This window comes from Rutidosis leptorrhynchoides, chromosome 8, assembly GCF_046630445.1.
Source record: "Rutidosis leptorrhynchoides isolate AG116_Rl617_1_P2 chromosome 8, CSIRO_AGI_Rlap_v1, whole genome shotgun sequence".
NCBI classification, from domain to species: Eukaryota; Viridiplantae; Streptophyta; class Magnoliopsida; order Asterales; family Asteraceae; genus Rutidosis; species Rutidosis leptorrhynchoides.
In genome coordinates this window covers 59,449,104-59,464,961 of record NC_092340.1, presented here as the reverse complement: position 1 = coordinate 59,464,961, position 15,858 = coordinate 59,449,104, and the positions used below count along the sequence as shown (strand labels likewise).

Sequence of the window (15,858 nt, the reverse complement as noted above, 5' to 3'; positions counted from 1 at the left end):
TAATGGTCGTGTGTAAACGGTATATTTTAGATTATCATTATTTGATAATCTACGTAATGCTTTTAAACCTTTATCGATAAAATAAAGGTTATGGTTGTTTTAAAAATGAATGCAGTCTTTGAAAAATGTCTCATATAGAGGTCAAAACCTCGTGACGAAATCAATTAATATGGAACGTTTATAATCAATATGAACGGGACATTTCACTCCGGCCATACCGAGTTCATAGAATCTTCAAATACAGTATAACCAGGGGTCTTAATCCTATTAAGTAGCTAATTTCATATAGGTGGACAAGTCCTGATCACAACCTAGGTTGGTCAATCCTTAAGATGCTAGCATACAAATCTATCAGACTTCCTAGTTAAGCATTATAACAGTAATCGTACTAAATTAACATAATTACGCTAACCCAAACTTCTATCATGGCAACATACAGATTAATTAAGCTATCATGGCAATATCGGAACACGTTATTAAACATAAAAAGTAAGAACACATGTTTAATACAAAAGACAAGCGTTTTGGATAAAAACCTGAAAAGGCCAAAGAAATCTGCCCGAGATCGCAGTGACTCGCCGAGATATCCTCCGAAAAATAAAAGCTAAGCTAACTACTACTAAAAACTAAAAGCTTGAAAATATGAAATGAATTACAAATTGAGTGTGTGTTGGAATGGATGGAGAAAGCCCTTTATATAGACTCCATTTTTGCCTGCAAACGGCTGGCAAGCCATTTGGCAAGTCGTTTGGCAGGCCATATTTGGCAAGCCGTTTGCAAGGCAAGCCGTTTATCGAGCCCGTTTTCCTGACCGTTTGGCAGGCCGTTTGCCATACTGGCAAGCCGTTTGGCAAGCCTTATGGCAAGCCGTTTTTGGGCCTGGTCAGCCTTGATTCACTGGATCGTAACTTGATTTCTTGTCTTTCACCGTTTTCGCTCTAGAATCTTCGTTTTAGCTCCGTTTTACTTGATTCTTTTTGCATCGCCTTCGTAATTACTTAATCTACAAAATCAACCGAAAAGCGATAATTTTGCCGACAAAGTTTAAATCTTTATTGTTCTAAGGCTTAATTTAGGGATAAAAATGTGACTTTTTGTCCGATATCACCTTTCAGATTTTAGAACTCTCGGTGTATAAAGTTGTAAATGATTTTACGTCAGCACCAAAAACTTTAACATTCCTTGAATTAAATTCTCTATATCTAAGACTTTCACCTCAGATTTTAACTCATTTAAACGCAGTGGGTCCCATCAATTGAACCATTTCCTTCCGTCGAGGTTGTAGCTGGCGATGGATTTGGCGCTACTGTTCCCATCTACGCTAGTCGTTGGCGGCCCGTCACCCACGATCACTAACGAGGATAGGAAATCACCTATTTAATTATTTCTAATATTATGTTTTATTTCAGAATTGAAAAAGGAAAAAGAAATGAAAATAGACATGACAAAGGGAGAAATATACGAAATTACCCTCACGCGCAGACGTGCTAGGCACATATCAAGACTTATCGAGATTTTAGCCATGATCGTTAGCGAAAAGGACCAACCGTGCAGTTAATGAAATTTCGATCACCAACTGAAATATTAATAGCAAATGTCAATATGGGACAAACTTAGAGACCAACGGTGTAATTTTTTTCTCAAACAAACAAGAACATAGTGCAACCCAAACCACACTTTCTTATCTTGGTAAACAATAGAAAACAGTAAACCTTTGATATGTCCCTCCCCACGTTTTCCCAACTGAAACTCTTAGATTGACCGAAAAACTTGGATAAAAAATAGAGCTTTAGAATCGATGAACAAATGATTTTATTGATTGATTTAGTTATTTACAGAAGAAAGAGAAACTGATTACAACTATCAACTATACTCACTCAATCACATCGATTATCAGTTATCTATATTATATGAGCGATTACAATTCTAACTAATTAACTACTGCTAACTAATTTCTTGTCAGATCGTTTAGTTCGTTAGAACCATGTAAGTTGCACGCTTACTCCTCAATTGCCATCCACGTGCTTGGCACATGCTCCAACTGACTCATAGCAACCTCGGTCATCCAAGTTGGACATCGCCATCCAGGTTGCCAAGTATGCAACCGAGGATGAAGACTTCAACTCGGCCATACAATTATCCGAATTCCGTTAAAATGTGTTCTGAAATTGGTTACTTGTGTAGCAGTTGCGAGAAAAATGTAGAAAACTCGATCTGAACATCCTTGCTGTTTTTTTTTTAAGGCAAGTAGTCGTCATCGAATACTCTCATTTGCCACGCACACACACGCTTTCCGGAGAAAACCCGAATCACATTTCAGGAACTCGATCCTTAAACCATCCCGAGGAGCAGGCGGACCGGGTTTGAATCCTGAATGGATCTGGGAGAAAACCCCCTAGGTCAATATGTATTTGTCCCACGCTAATACATCTCACGACATAGCGATATACTTTACGATTAATATACGAAACTCATAAAACAAAAAATGACTCATAGAAGTTGTGATGTGGTCCAGCGGTTGGTGGCCTGCTTCATTTAGGGGAGGTCAGGAGTTCGACCTCTGTTGGCTACATATTAAAAACACAATTTCATCCATGTCATGAAGTATCCACCCATGACACCTTTCTCATATCGTTTGGGGGGTAAGAGGGGGGGGGGGGTGTTACTTGGTCGTGCCATTGGATCGGTTTCAAGGTTTCCTTCCGGGCAGCGATGGGGCGGGGTTATTATCGCTGCATCGGCATAGTCGAAACGGGAGATCAACGGGTGGTTTAGTCCCTCTCGAGTGATCCCAATCGCTGTCAAAAAAAATAACTCATAAGAGTCAAAAACTCGTCAATTTTTTGAATTATTATCTTTTTACTCGTAACCCATAGTGTCTAAGAGGTACAACCGTACAACTAACATAGCATTATAATTAGGGTATTGATTCGTACACCACCTGTTTTTAGCCGTACACCACCAAAGGTGCTTTACAGTGTTGTATTGTACAACACTGTAAAGCATCTTTGGTGGTGTACGGCTAAAAACAGGTGGTGTACGAATCACTTCCCTTATAATTAATTTAAACATCTTCACTTATCAAAAAACTGAATCATATCTAGAATTCTAAAAAACGGCGACTTTTTTGCTCTGTTGCTAACAGCGTCCCTTGGCTATTAATTTGGCATTTAGAATCTTGTGTTTATCATAAATTTACAATCAGCGTCCCTCGGAGGGACGTTGATTGCAAATTTGCAATATACCCCATTTTGCTAACAGCGTCCCTTCGAGCTGAAGTCAGATTTAATGGAAGACGGTGGGAGGTTGTCTTAAATGAGCGAACATGCACTTGTCGAGTTTGGCAAGTTAAAGGTCTTCCATGTAAACATGCTGCAGCTTTCATTGGTAGCATAAGGGATAATAACTGGGAAAAACATGTTGATCAGTATTTTACAATTGCGAAATTCAAAGAAGCTTATGCTCTAGAAATTGCTCCTATGCCGGAAAAGGAACAGTGGGTGCAGAAAGCGAGAGGGGAGAAGATATACCCACCAATAATTAAGCGTCCACCTGGACGACCAAGAAAAAAGAGAATCGTACAATCAAATGAGCTTAAAAGACGACAACGATGTGCACGATGTGGCGAATATGGCCATCGTGATAAGACATGCAAAAAATCGCCTCAAGAAGGATATGATCCATATCAACCAACGACGAGTAAAAGGTCTATTTCTCTTTTTATTTTATATACATCTTAAAAAAAAAACCTCGAAGGTATATACAGTGATAAACTCATATGAGTTTTATTGTTATAGGAGATGCAGAAAGAATAATGAAAGGAAGACAGCCTGACCACCACTTGCTCGAAAGTATATCTTTTACCTCTCTTCCTTGTCTCCATTCTGATTGATTCGCTTCTTCCTTCGCGCAAGCCTTTGGTTCGCCCCTTGTTGTGTTGCATTTTCTGCTCCTCCGCTTCAGTCTGCCTTCTTCGGATCGCCGGGGTCCGAAGTTGATTTCCGATTTCAATGTCAGCTCCAGGTTTTGGACGGCCCATCTGGTTAGTTCAGCTATCACTGCTGGAAGCCCCTGCGGTGATGTGTAGCGAATGATACTTTAGATTATTTGTACCAACAATAAGTATTTTCTTTAGAAATCGTTTCAGTGTATTTGACTAGACTTTGTGGTACTTTTTAATTTTATCATAAAAGTGAGTTTATATTTTAGAATGTCCAGTGAGTTCCAATTTTAGAGATAAGTGCCATATATGACTGGAAATGAAAGGATGATGTGTATGTCGATTTTCTCATATGCTCCTGCCCAATGCAAAAATTTCCTGTTTACAATATACAAAGTACATAACAGTGGCATTACTATCGTGTTTCTTTCTGTTTCATGGCACTTTTTTTTTATAAATGTTTATTTTTTATAATAATTAATTTTGTTGTATTATTGGAAGTTATAAAATGCTAAAAATTAATTAATTAGGTATATTTGATGGATTTGTACGTTTAAAATGGGTTTATTTGATATTATACTACTCATGTGGGTAAATATGTGAATTTAACAATTAATAAGGGTATATATGTTAAAAACTCTTTAAAAAATCTTAAAATATATAAGTAATAACAAGCATGAGTGTTTGGGACCTAATATAAGAATGAACAGTCTATGAATTTTTGTTACCGCATAATAACAACAAACTCATCAATCAACATAAATACATATCTGGGTCAACTGATCAAATCGCAACCAATGCTGCACCAGATTGATCAAACATTGCTTTAGCTCGAGTACTCTTTTTCTTAATCGAGTCCCTTTCTTTACCTTTGCTCAATTTTAGCAGGCCGTTTGTAACTGAAAACGCTGGTGCGGTTTTGCTGATACGTGTGGGCTCATTACTTGCACCTCCTTGGATCAGTACCCGTTTGATTCCCGAGTAGTTTAATGACTCGGCTATTTGCATAGGTGTCACACCCTTATTGGTTCTTGCTTCCACGTCAGCGCCCTTTTTAACCAACAACTCTAGCACGTCTACATGTCCAGACTCCACAGCGCAGTGCAGGGCCGTGTACCCATCTTCATCTCTTGCATTGATATCAACCCCTTTTTCGATTAAGTATCTGACCACTTCAACCCGACCCTTGAACGAAGCCCGGTGCAAAATGGTCCATCCGTGTTGGTCCTGCCCGTTGACCAATGCTCCATTTTCAAGAATCCTGTTAATGGTTCTCAGTTCACCTTTTCTTGCTGCTATACATAACATGTCACCAAGGCCGAGTGCATCGAAAAGCTTTGTGTGTCCCTCTTCGGCCGCCACATCATATGCGGTTTTTCGAGATTGGTTAAGAATGCTTTTGTAAGCCCCCTTTTGTAATAAAAGCTTGACCATGTAGTCATCTCCAAGAGATGCAGCTATATGCAATGGTGTGTCCCCGGCACCATAGTTCCGGATTTCTGTTCGGGCCCCACTAGTTAACAGCAGGCGTGAGCAGTCTCGTCTTCGTTCCTCTACCGCCAAATGTAAAGCAGTGTTCCCATCTTTTGTAAGCATGTTGACATCGGCTCCTTTAAGTAAAAGGAGCCTTAAAACGTCCACATGGCCCCCACTTGCCGTCAGGTGAAGTGGGCCCCATGTGGACGATTTTGACCTCTGTGTACTGGCTCTATGAGCCAGTAAGAGTTCAACAATCAAACTTTCACCCGAGGCTGATGCAGCCTCGAGTGGTGTCAGGCCGAATCTGTTTCGAGCCTCTATATCTGGTACAAACTCGAGTAATAATTGAACCAAGTCGGCTCGACTTTGACTAATCGCTAAGTGAAGCAACGTTTGACCTTCGCCGTCAACAGAGTCAACTGCTCGCCAGCTCGAGTCACTCTTCTCTATTACATCCCTTATTTCATCCATGGACCCATTCTTCACAAGACTAGCCATCACAACTGACCCAACAAACATGACCCTAATTCCGCTATCAACAAACACTTGTTTCTTCCTTGCAGTAAACCAATCACTAGGGACCGAATCATGAGTCGATGAAGGGTTCTTAACAGCTGCACCAGGAACCACCACACTATGCAACAAAAACGAGTCGTCGCAATAAGGAACCGACTTTGGGAGACACGAATTATGATTGAAATCATAAGTGATTTCAATGGTCAAAGTAGTCAACGGAGATATTATCCCCGATTGTGGTCGGACGATGTAACAAGCCTTGTTCACAGGTTGGAGCCTAAAGGCTACAGGCATGGTGTACATAACATTTTTCAAAGTGAGCTCACCACAACACTTTTGACCATTTTCGATACGTATGATAACCACATTAGATGGCTCTAAACTGATCAATCTGTCCATGATTACTGAATCTGTTTTGGATTTATGTTTTTATTGACATGACTAGAGTTTAGGCATCAAATAATAAGTTGAAATTTGGTATAAGTAGGAAGAAAGATACAAGACTGCCGGCAATTACAAACATATGCCAAATGGTGGTGTAAAGAACAAAGGTGACTTGGTCAATTTTAAATGTCTGAATTTGTATAACTTCAATGACATCATAGTTGGAAGTTTGTACTTGTTCTTCTAGGTCACTTTCATGATGTGTTTGTGCCTTAAAAGTTAAAACATACCAACAATAGATTGGATATTAAAAACACATTTGGCAACATAGTGTTCTATATTTAGTATGTACGCAAGAAAAGAGCATTATAGTGGCAGGTAGGGGCTATGCTCCCCAATAAAATATTAAATTTGTAACAACTACCTAAATATGTAATATCAATCAAAAAGTTCTCTAAACTTAAATATAATATTTGAAACCAAGTAAGTATCAAAGTTTATGAAATCAGCCTAAATAATAATAATAATAATAATAATAAATGTAAAAAAAAGTAAGAATTTATTTATATACTGATACTGATAAACAAATTAAGTTCCATCACTCCATATATATGTACCAAATACCAGCAAAATCAGTTTACATTTGTAGATGCTCTATGTGTTTCTAACTCTTGTTCCAAAGTTTTTGTTTGAAAAGAAAAAAAATCATTTTTTTATATCTCTGAGTTTTTTAAGGAGAAAAATAGAAATAAGTGGAAGAAATATTGTATCTTCAACACTTCTTTTCAAATCGAAAAGATTTGATTCTCTTCCTTTATATCCTTTTCGCTTTGCTTTAGTACTCTTCACTTCATTACTCTTCGTAAAAAACTTGGGAACGGGGTGAAAGAATTTGTATTTTCGTTATAATTGTTAAAAAATAAAAGATTTGACTATATTATTGATTATAGTTTCAACTAGTTTCAATTACACTAATATTGATATTGATATGATACATTAGAACTCACTCAACCCTAGTTAAATTATAGTTTCAACTAGTTTCAATTACACTACTATTGATATTGATATGTCTACATCTAACCTCCTCATACTTCACTTTGGTGAAATTGGATGTTGTTGTTGTTGTTGCTGTTGCTGCTGCTGCTGCTGTTGTTGTAAAGACCGAGTCTATTAAATGAATGTGCTACTATTAATTAAGTGTTGTGTATATATTTAAATTGAATTTGGTTTGGTGACGACGTTTTCAATTATTAAAATTAGGATTAGTGTGGTGTGATTATGATAAAATTGTCTAAACTCCAATGTAATGGCATAATTTGGATAGCAGCCATATACATCAGTGTGAGAAATATCTAATGATATTTGGTTATGATCGTCTTAGTTAAAGGTTTCTTTTAGATGGTAAAGGGTCACTGTAACGATCTGTCAAAATCGCTATTGACGCAGCACGTTAATCATTGATTCCACAGTGAGGTTTTGACCTCTATATGATACGTTTTGATAAAATATTGCATTCATTAAAATAAGTGACTTTCTAAACATAGAAAGTTATAAACATGTGGGCGAGTGCTTAGGTATAAGTAAAACCCCAAAATACATAAGTCTTTAATTTACAGGTTGACTTCACAGTCCAATTATTTATTACACAACGCAGTTTTATTTTGAATGCAATAAACTTTGTACAAAGCATGAGAGACTCCATGCAGGCAACAAGCACATCACAGCGGAAGCATTCTAAGGACCTGAGAATAAAACATGCTAAAAAGTCAACACGAATGTTGGTGAGTTATAGGTTTAATTGCTCGAGTCATAAACATATATAAAGATAGACCACAAGATTTTATCAAAAGTTTATCAATAGATTCTACGTAACAGAGCACCCTGGTAACTAAACTTAACGCTATAGTGATAATTACCCCATTCGTTTTAATACGCGCAAACCAACGTGTCTTAAACTCAAATAACATACGTCCGTTAAAAGGCTAGCGCTCTAGCTCGGACGGGGATGTCAAGCCCTATGGATCCATATACAATTATTCGCGCCCACCAGTCCATATCCTATGTACTGGCAGCTACTAGTTACCAAAGCTAAGGGATTTTCGGTTTAACTCAGTGTAGAATTTTGTATGTACTTGTGTCTTATTGCGTTTAAAATAAATTGCATGTATTCTCAGCCCAAAAATATTTAAAGTATTTAAAAAGGGAGACTATAACTCACAGTTCAATATTGCGATTCAATATTGTAGGCAAATTACGTAGACGTAATGATGGTAGACGACTGTATGGTTGGTCTTGGATTCAAGAACAATACCCCGAACAATACCCAATATTTTCTTATATTAAAACGGTTTGAAACCCGAATTAAAAATACCCTCGAATATACTTTATTATTATTAAACTTAAAATTATAATTATAATTATAATTATAAATATAAAATTTACGTACAGAAATGATTATGAAAAATTCGTCGAGCAAAACTGACCTTTTATAGTACTTTTCGATTTACTGTAGCTCATGCGATCGCATGAGTTTTCAGTGTTTTTGCCATGCGATCGCATGGCCGCCTTTTCTGTTTTTGTTTGCTAGTTCGGCGACATCAAATAGTGCACTGTAGCAAATAGTGTTTACTGTAGCAAATAGTGTTTTACTGTAGTAAATAGTGTTTACTGTAGCAAATAGTGTTTTACTGTAGCAAATCACTGTTTTTCACTGTAGCACTGTAGCAAAATACGGTTTCACTGTAGCAATAGTGTTTTACTGTAGCAAAGTAATTTTTTACTGTAGCAAATAGGGTTTTACTGTAGGAAAGTCGTTTTTACTTGTACATATATATATACATACATATAATTGTTCATGAATCGTCGAGAGTAGTCAAAGGTAATTATATATATGAAACAGTTCTAAAATTTTGAGACTCAATCTAACAGACTTTGTTTAACGTGTTAAAATAATAAATCGTATAGAGAATTGGTTTAAATAAGTCAAAAATTTTCGGGTCATCACAGTACCTCCCCGTTAAAGAAAATTTCGTCCCGAAATTTTGAGTAGTACCTGTTTTATGAGCGATATTAGTGAACAAATGTGGATACTTTTGCTTCATTTGATCTTCACGTTCCCAAGTAAACTCGGGTCCTCGTCTAGCGTTCCAACGAACTCTAACTATCGGTATTTTGCTTTGTTTTAATTGTTTGACCTCACGGTCCATGATTTCAACAGGTTCTTCGACAAAATGGAGTTTATCATTGATTCGTATTTCGTCAAGAGGAATTACGACATCCTCTTCAGCTAAACATTTCTTCAAATTTGACACGTGAAATGTGTCGTGAACACTACTAAGTTCTTGCGGTAGCTTTAATCGATAAGCAACTGCTCCAATTCTTTTGGTGATTTCAAAGGGTCCTACGTACCTAGGACTTAACTTTCCTCGTTTACCGAATCGTACTACGCCTTTCCAGGGTGACACTTTCAACATGACTTTGTCGCCCACTTGAAATTCTAGCGGTTTTCTACTTACATCAGCATAACTCTTTTGGCGACTCATGGCCGTTTTCAATCGCTGTTGTATTTGAATGATCTTTTCGGTGGTTTCATGAATAATTTCTGGTCCAGTAAGTTGTCTTTCTCCTACTTCACTCCAACAGATAGGAGATCTGCACTTTCTACCGTAAAGTGCTTCAAATGGCACTGCGTTGATGCTCGTATGATAGCTGTTATTGTATGAAAATTCTGCTAACGGTAAGTGTCGATCCCAACTGGTTCCAAAGTCAATCACGCATGCTCGTAACATGTCTTCCAATGTTTGTATTGTTCTTTCACTTTGACCATCTGTCTGTGGGTGATAAGCGGTGCTCATATCTAATCGAGTTCCCAATGCTTTTTGTAATGACTGCCAGAAACGTGATGTGAATCGGGTGTCGCGATCAAATATGATAGAGATGGGTACACCATGCCTGGAAACTACTTCCTTCAAATATAGGCGTGCTAATTTCTCCATACTGTCTGTCTCCTTTATTGGTAGAAAGTGAGCTGATTTAGTTAGACGATCAACTATCACCCAAATAGTATCATGACTACTTGCAGTCCTTGGCAATTTCGTAATGAAATCCATGGTTATTCTTTCCCATTTCCACTGCAGAATTTCTGGTTGTTGCAGTAATCCTGACGGCTTTTGGTGCTCAGCTTTGACCTTTGCACACGTTAAACATTTGCTTACATAAGTAGCAATTTTTGTTTACATATTAGGCCACCAATAAAACTTCTTGAGATCGTGGTACATTTTTCCGTTTCCTGGGTGAATTGAGTACCTCGTTTTGTGTGCTTCATCCAGTACTAGTTGCCTTAGGTTACCATGTTTTGGTACCCATATCCTACCAGCAAAATACAGGGTTCCATCGGCTTTTTCTTCAAGTTGTTTTTCTAACCCTTTGCTTATTTCACCTTTTTCGTTTTCTTCTTTTAAAGCTTCTAACTGTGCTGCTTGAATTTGCTTTGTGAGATCAGTACGAATTGTAATATTCAATGCTCGGACCTTAAGAGGTTTTACTCTTTCTTTTCGACTTAGGGAATCAGCTACAACATTAGCCTTTCCAGGGTGGTAACGGATTTCACAATCGTAATCGTTTAACAACTCTACCCAGCGACGTTGCCTCATATTGAGTTGTTTTTGATCAAAAATATGTTGAAGACTCTTATGGTCGGTGTACACTGTACACTTGGTGCCATATAGATAGTGTCTCCATATTTTGAGTGCAAAAACTACTGCTCCAAGTTCTAAATCGTGCGTCGTATAGTTCTTTTCATGAATTTTTAGTTGTCGTGAGGCATATGCGATAAATTTTGTGCGTTGCATTAATACACATCCTAAACCTTGGCGCGAAGCGTCACAATAGATCACGAAATCATCATTTCCTTCCGGTAATGACAAAATGGGTGCAGACGTTAACTTCTTCTTTAATAACTGGAATGAGGATTCCTGTTCCGTGGACCAATCATACTTCTTTCCCTTTTGAGTCAATGCAGTTAAGGGTTTGGCGATTCTAGAGAAATCTTGAATGAATCTTCGGTAGTAACCAGCAAGACCTAAGAATTGGCGAATTTGTGTTGGAGTCTTCGGGGTTTCCCATTTACTAATGGCTTCGATCTTGGCGGGGTCAACTTTAATTCCATGTTTACTGACAACATGGCCCAAAAATTGTACTTCTTGTAACCAAAAATCACACTTCGAAAATTTTGCGTACAATTCTTCTTTCTTGAGTATCTCCAGTACCAGTCTTAAGTGTTGCTCATGTTCTTCCTTGTTCTTCGAGTAAATCAATATGTCGTCGATAAAAACAATGACAAATTTGTCTAAATACGGTCTACAGATGCGATTCATTAGATCCATGAATACTGCTGGAGCATTAGTTAATCCAAAAGGCATGACTAGAAACTCATAGTGACCGTAACGGGTTCTGAACGCGGTTTTAGGAACATCTTCTTCCTTCACTCTCAGCTGATGATATCCGGAGCGTAGATCAATCTTAGAATAAACACTTGATCCTTGCGATTGATTAAACAAATCATCAATCCTCGGTAATGGGTACCAATTCTTGATCGTTAATTTGTTTAATTCTCGGTAATCTATGCACATTCTCATAGATCCATCCTTCTTCTTGACGAACAGAATAGGAGCACCCCAAGGTGAAAAACTAGGACGAATAAATCCACGGTCCGATAATTCTTGCAACTGGTCTTGTAATTCTTGCATTTCTGAAGGTGCAAGTCTATATGGAGATCGGGCTACAGGTGCAGCTCCTGGTATGAGATCAATCTGGAATTCTACACATCTGTGTGGAGGTAGCCCCGGTAATTCTTCTGGAAATACTCCGGGATATTCTCTTACAACCGGCATGTCATTAATGCTTCTTTCTTCAGTATCGATCTTCTTTATGTGTGCCAAAATAGCATAACAACCTTTTCTTATAAGTTTATGGGCCTTCATACAGCTGATAAAGTTCAGCTTTGAGTTGCTCTTCTCCCCATAAATCATTAATGACGTTTCATCCTTACGATGGATGCGGATTACTTTCTCAGCGCAAACAACTTCCGCTCTTGTTTTGGACATCCAGTCCATGCCAACGATTACGTCAAAACTTCCTAATTCTACGGGTATCAAATCGATTTTGAATGTTTCACCAGCGAGATTCATTTCGCAACCATGGCAACTTTTATCGGCTTTTATCAGTTTACCATTAGCTAATTCAATAGTATATTTATTGTCTAGAGGCAATGATGCACATTTTAGTTTAGAACTAAAGTCTTTACACATATAACTTCTATCAGCACCCGTATCAAACATAATAGAAGCTAGTTGATTATTAACGGTAAACGTACCCGTGACAAGATTAGGATCCTCACGTGCTTCACTGGTACTAACATTAAATGCCCTCCCACGTGCGGGTTCTTTGTTCTTCTCCTTATCAGGGCATTGATTTATAAAGTGACCAGACTTCCCGCATCCAAAACATTTCTTGACATCGGTCAGTTTTGTCTTTACTTCAGAAACGGTGGCATAACAATCTTTCGCCACATGTCCTTTCTTGTTGCACTTATCACAGACCACTTGGCAATAACATGCATGATGTGTGTAACATCTTTTGCAGAACGGATGGGGTCCCTTATAGTTTGGACTTGCAGTTGCCCCATCTTGTTTACCTTTAAAAGTTTCTTGTTTCTTCAGGTGAGTACTTTTGCCCTTATAGTCTTCCCATTTCCTCTTTCCTTCAGTTGTCTTGACTTCGGTAATTGGTGCCTTAATCGAACTCTCTGTGATTTGGTCCATGAGTTGGTGTGCCATTGTCATGGCTTCCTGCATCGTATTCGGTTTGGACGATGTAACATTTCCTTTGATATTGATCGATAAACCGTCAATATACATTTCTATCTTTCGTTTCTCATTTGGCACCAATTCGGGACACAACAAGGCTAGTTCCATGAAACGCTTTTCATAGTTATTGAGATTCGCGTCGATAACCTTCAGATTACGTAACTCAGATTCCATTTTTCTGATCTCGTTTCGAGGACAGTACTCCTCGATTAGCATCTTTTTCAGTTCTTCCCAAGAGATATCATATGCCGTATCTATTCCTTCTGCTTTAGCATAATTGTTCCACCAAATAAGTGCACCATCTTGCAACGTGCACGAAGCATACTTTGACTTGTCTCCGTTTGCACAATTATTGATTTTGAAAACGGACTCCATCTTTTCAAACCATCGGGTTAGACCGACTGGTCCCTCAGTTCCACTAAACGTCTGTGGTTTGCATCCTTGAAAATTTTTGTATGAGCATCCGTTTCGTGAATTTGTGTTTACGGCTGCTGCTTTGGCTGCTGCTTCGGCTGTTGCTTTTGCTGCTTCGGTTGCAGCAATTCTTTCATTCACACGTTTCTCGACTAGTTGCTCAAACTCAGCATCCGACATTTGAGACATGTTTCTTCAATAAACACAACAGATATAATTTAATCATATAGAATATTATAGGTAAAATGAGTTGTCAATAGTTAATCGTAGCATATTAATAATATGAACCGATTATTATAAAAGCCTTTTCTTCTTATTAGCATTTTATAATTATTTCTAGGGTATTACCTACCCGTTAAGTTCATACATAATAGCTAGTACAAGGAATTAACTACTAAAATCCTAATAATATTCCATTATGAAAAATTATAGCGAGTTACTACATTATTATGTAATAATAATAATAAGAAGTAGTAATAATACAAATAATCATTCTATGCATTTATTATTAATAAACTAAAATAATACAATACCATACAATACTGATATTTTACATATGCTTATTTTACATAACAAGATAGAGTAGCACACATAAGCAATAAAATAGCGCATGGAAGATTTATGGTTGCGAGGTCGTTTATTCAGAACTATCAGAAACTTCTTCCCATTTGGTTCTCTCTGCCAATTGTTTGTGTGCACATGGTCCGACAGACATTCTGGCAGTGTATTTTATTTTTGATTGGGGTTTTGAGGTACCCGTTGCCTCAGTGGGTTTAATACAATAAGGGTGGTTACGGATCGAATGGTCATGTTCCTTTTTAATAATTAAGGACTTTTTATTATTGTGGTTGTTTTTATTATCTATATCAAGTTGGAATTTCTCCTTAGTGATCTCTTTTATTTCATTAGCGAAATCCTCCTCCTTACTGATCTCGTCTGATGATGAACTGTCTGAGTCATGTGTAGGAGAATATGATGAAAAACTGCGAGAATATGTACCGGTAGTCATGAACTGAAATCTGCCAGGCGTAATCGGCACAACCCGCCCGTCGGCGGTATATCTGGAACAATGACACAATTGCTCGAGTCATAAACATATATAAAGATAGACCACAAGATTTCATCAAAAGTTTATCAATAGATTCTACGTAACAGAGCACCCTGGTAACTAAACTTAATGCTATAGTGATAATTACCCCATTCGTTTTAATACGCGCAAACCAACGTGTCTTAAACTCAAATAACATACGTCCGTTAAAAGGCTAGCGCTCTAGCTCGGACGGGGATGTCAAGCCCTATGGATCCATATACAATTATTAGTGCCCACCAGTCCATATCCTATGTACTGGCAGCTACTAGTTACCAAAGCTAAGGGATTTTCGGTTTAACTCAGTGTAGAATTTTGTATGTACTTGTGTCTTATTGCGTTTAAAATAAATTGCATGTATTCTCAGCCCAAAAATATTTAAAGTATTTAAAAAGGGAGACTATAACTCACAGTTCAATATTGCGATTCAATATTGTAGGCAAATTGCGTAGACGTAATGATGGTAGACGACTGTATGGTTGGTCTTGGATTCAAGAACAATACCCCGAACAATACCCAATATTTTCTTATATTAAAACGGTTTGAAACCCGAATTAAAAATACCCTCGAATATACTTTATTATTATTAAACTTAAAATTAAAATTATAATTATAATTATAAATATAAAATTTACGTACATAAATGATTATGAAAAATTCGTCGAGCAAAACTGACCTTTTATAGTACTTTTCGATTTACTGTAGCTCATGCGATCGCATGAGTTTTCAGTGTTTTTGCCATGCGATCGCATGGCCGCCTTTTCTGTTTTTGTTTGCTAGTTCGTCGACATCAAATAGTGTTACTGTAGCAAATGGTGTTTACTGTAGCAAATAGTATTTTACTGTAGTAAATAGTGTTTTACTGTAGCAAATAGTATTTTACTGTAGCAAATCACTGTTTTTCACTGTAGCAAATAGTATTTCAATTGCAATCCTTTTTTGTCTTAGCCAAATTGAGGTTACCTTGATTGTCAAATTGAGTAACTTAGGTTATTTTTTCGGGTCATTTGCCATATATCTTTCATGTGATTGGTGAACAAAAAAAGTATAAAATTGAAAGAATGAAAATGATAATGTGTAAAAAGACGATTTAGAACAAATGCAACATTAACTGGAATTTGAGGTTTAGAATATATAGAGAAGTTTCATTTACAAAACTCTTATTTATTTTT

The 15,858-nt window shown here is 37.3% G+C and overlaps 1 protein-coding gene across 1 annotated transcript; it reads right to left on the bottom strand.

The window, feature by feature from the left end:
* Positions 1-4,723: 4,723 nt before the first annotated feature.
* Positions 4,724-6,334, bottom strand: LOC139863445 (protein VAPYRIN-like). Its single transcript, XM_071852081.1, has one exon. It carries the CDS (start codon positions 6,332-6,334, stop codon positions 4,724-4,726), a length of 1,611 nt encoding a protein of 536 aa, XP_071708182.1.
* Between the last annotated feature and the right edge of the window lie 9,524 nt (positions 6,335-15,858).

Bases quoted from the DNA above. Each gene is read 5' to 3' on its own strand.
- LOC139863445 (XM_071852081.1), bottom strand. From the start codon at position 6,334: ATGGACAGATTGATCAGTTTAGAGCCATCTAATGTGGTTATCATACGT.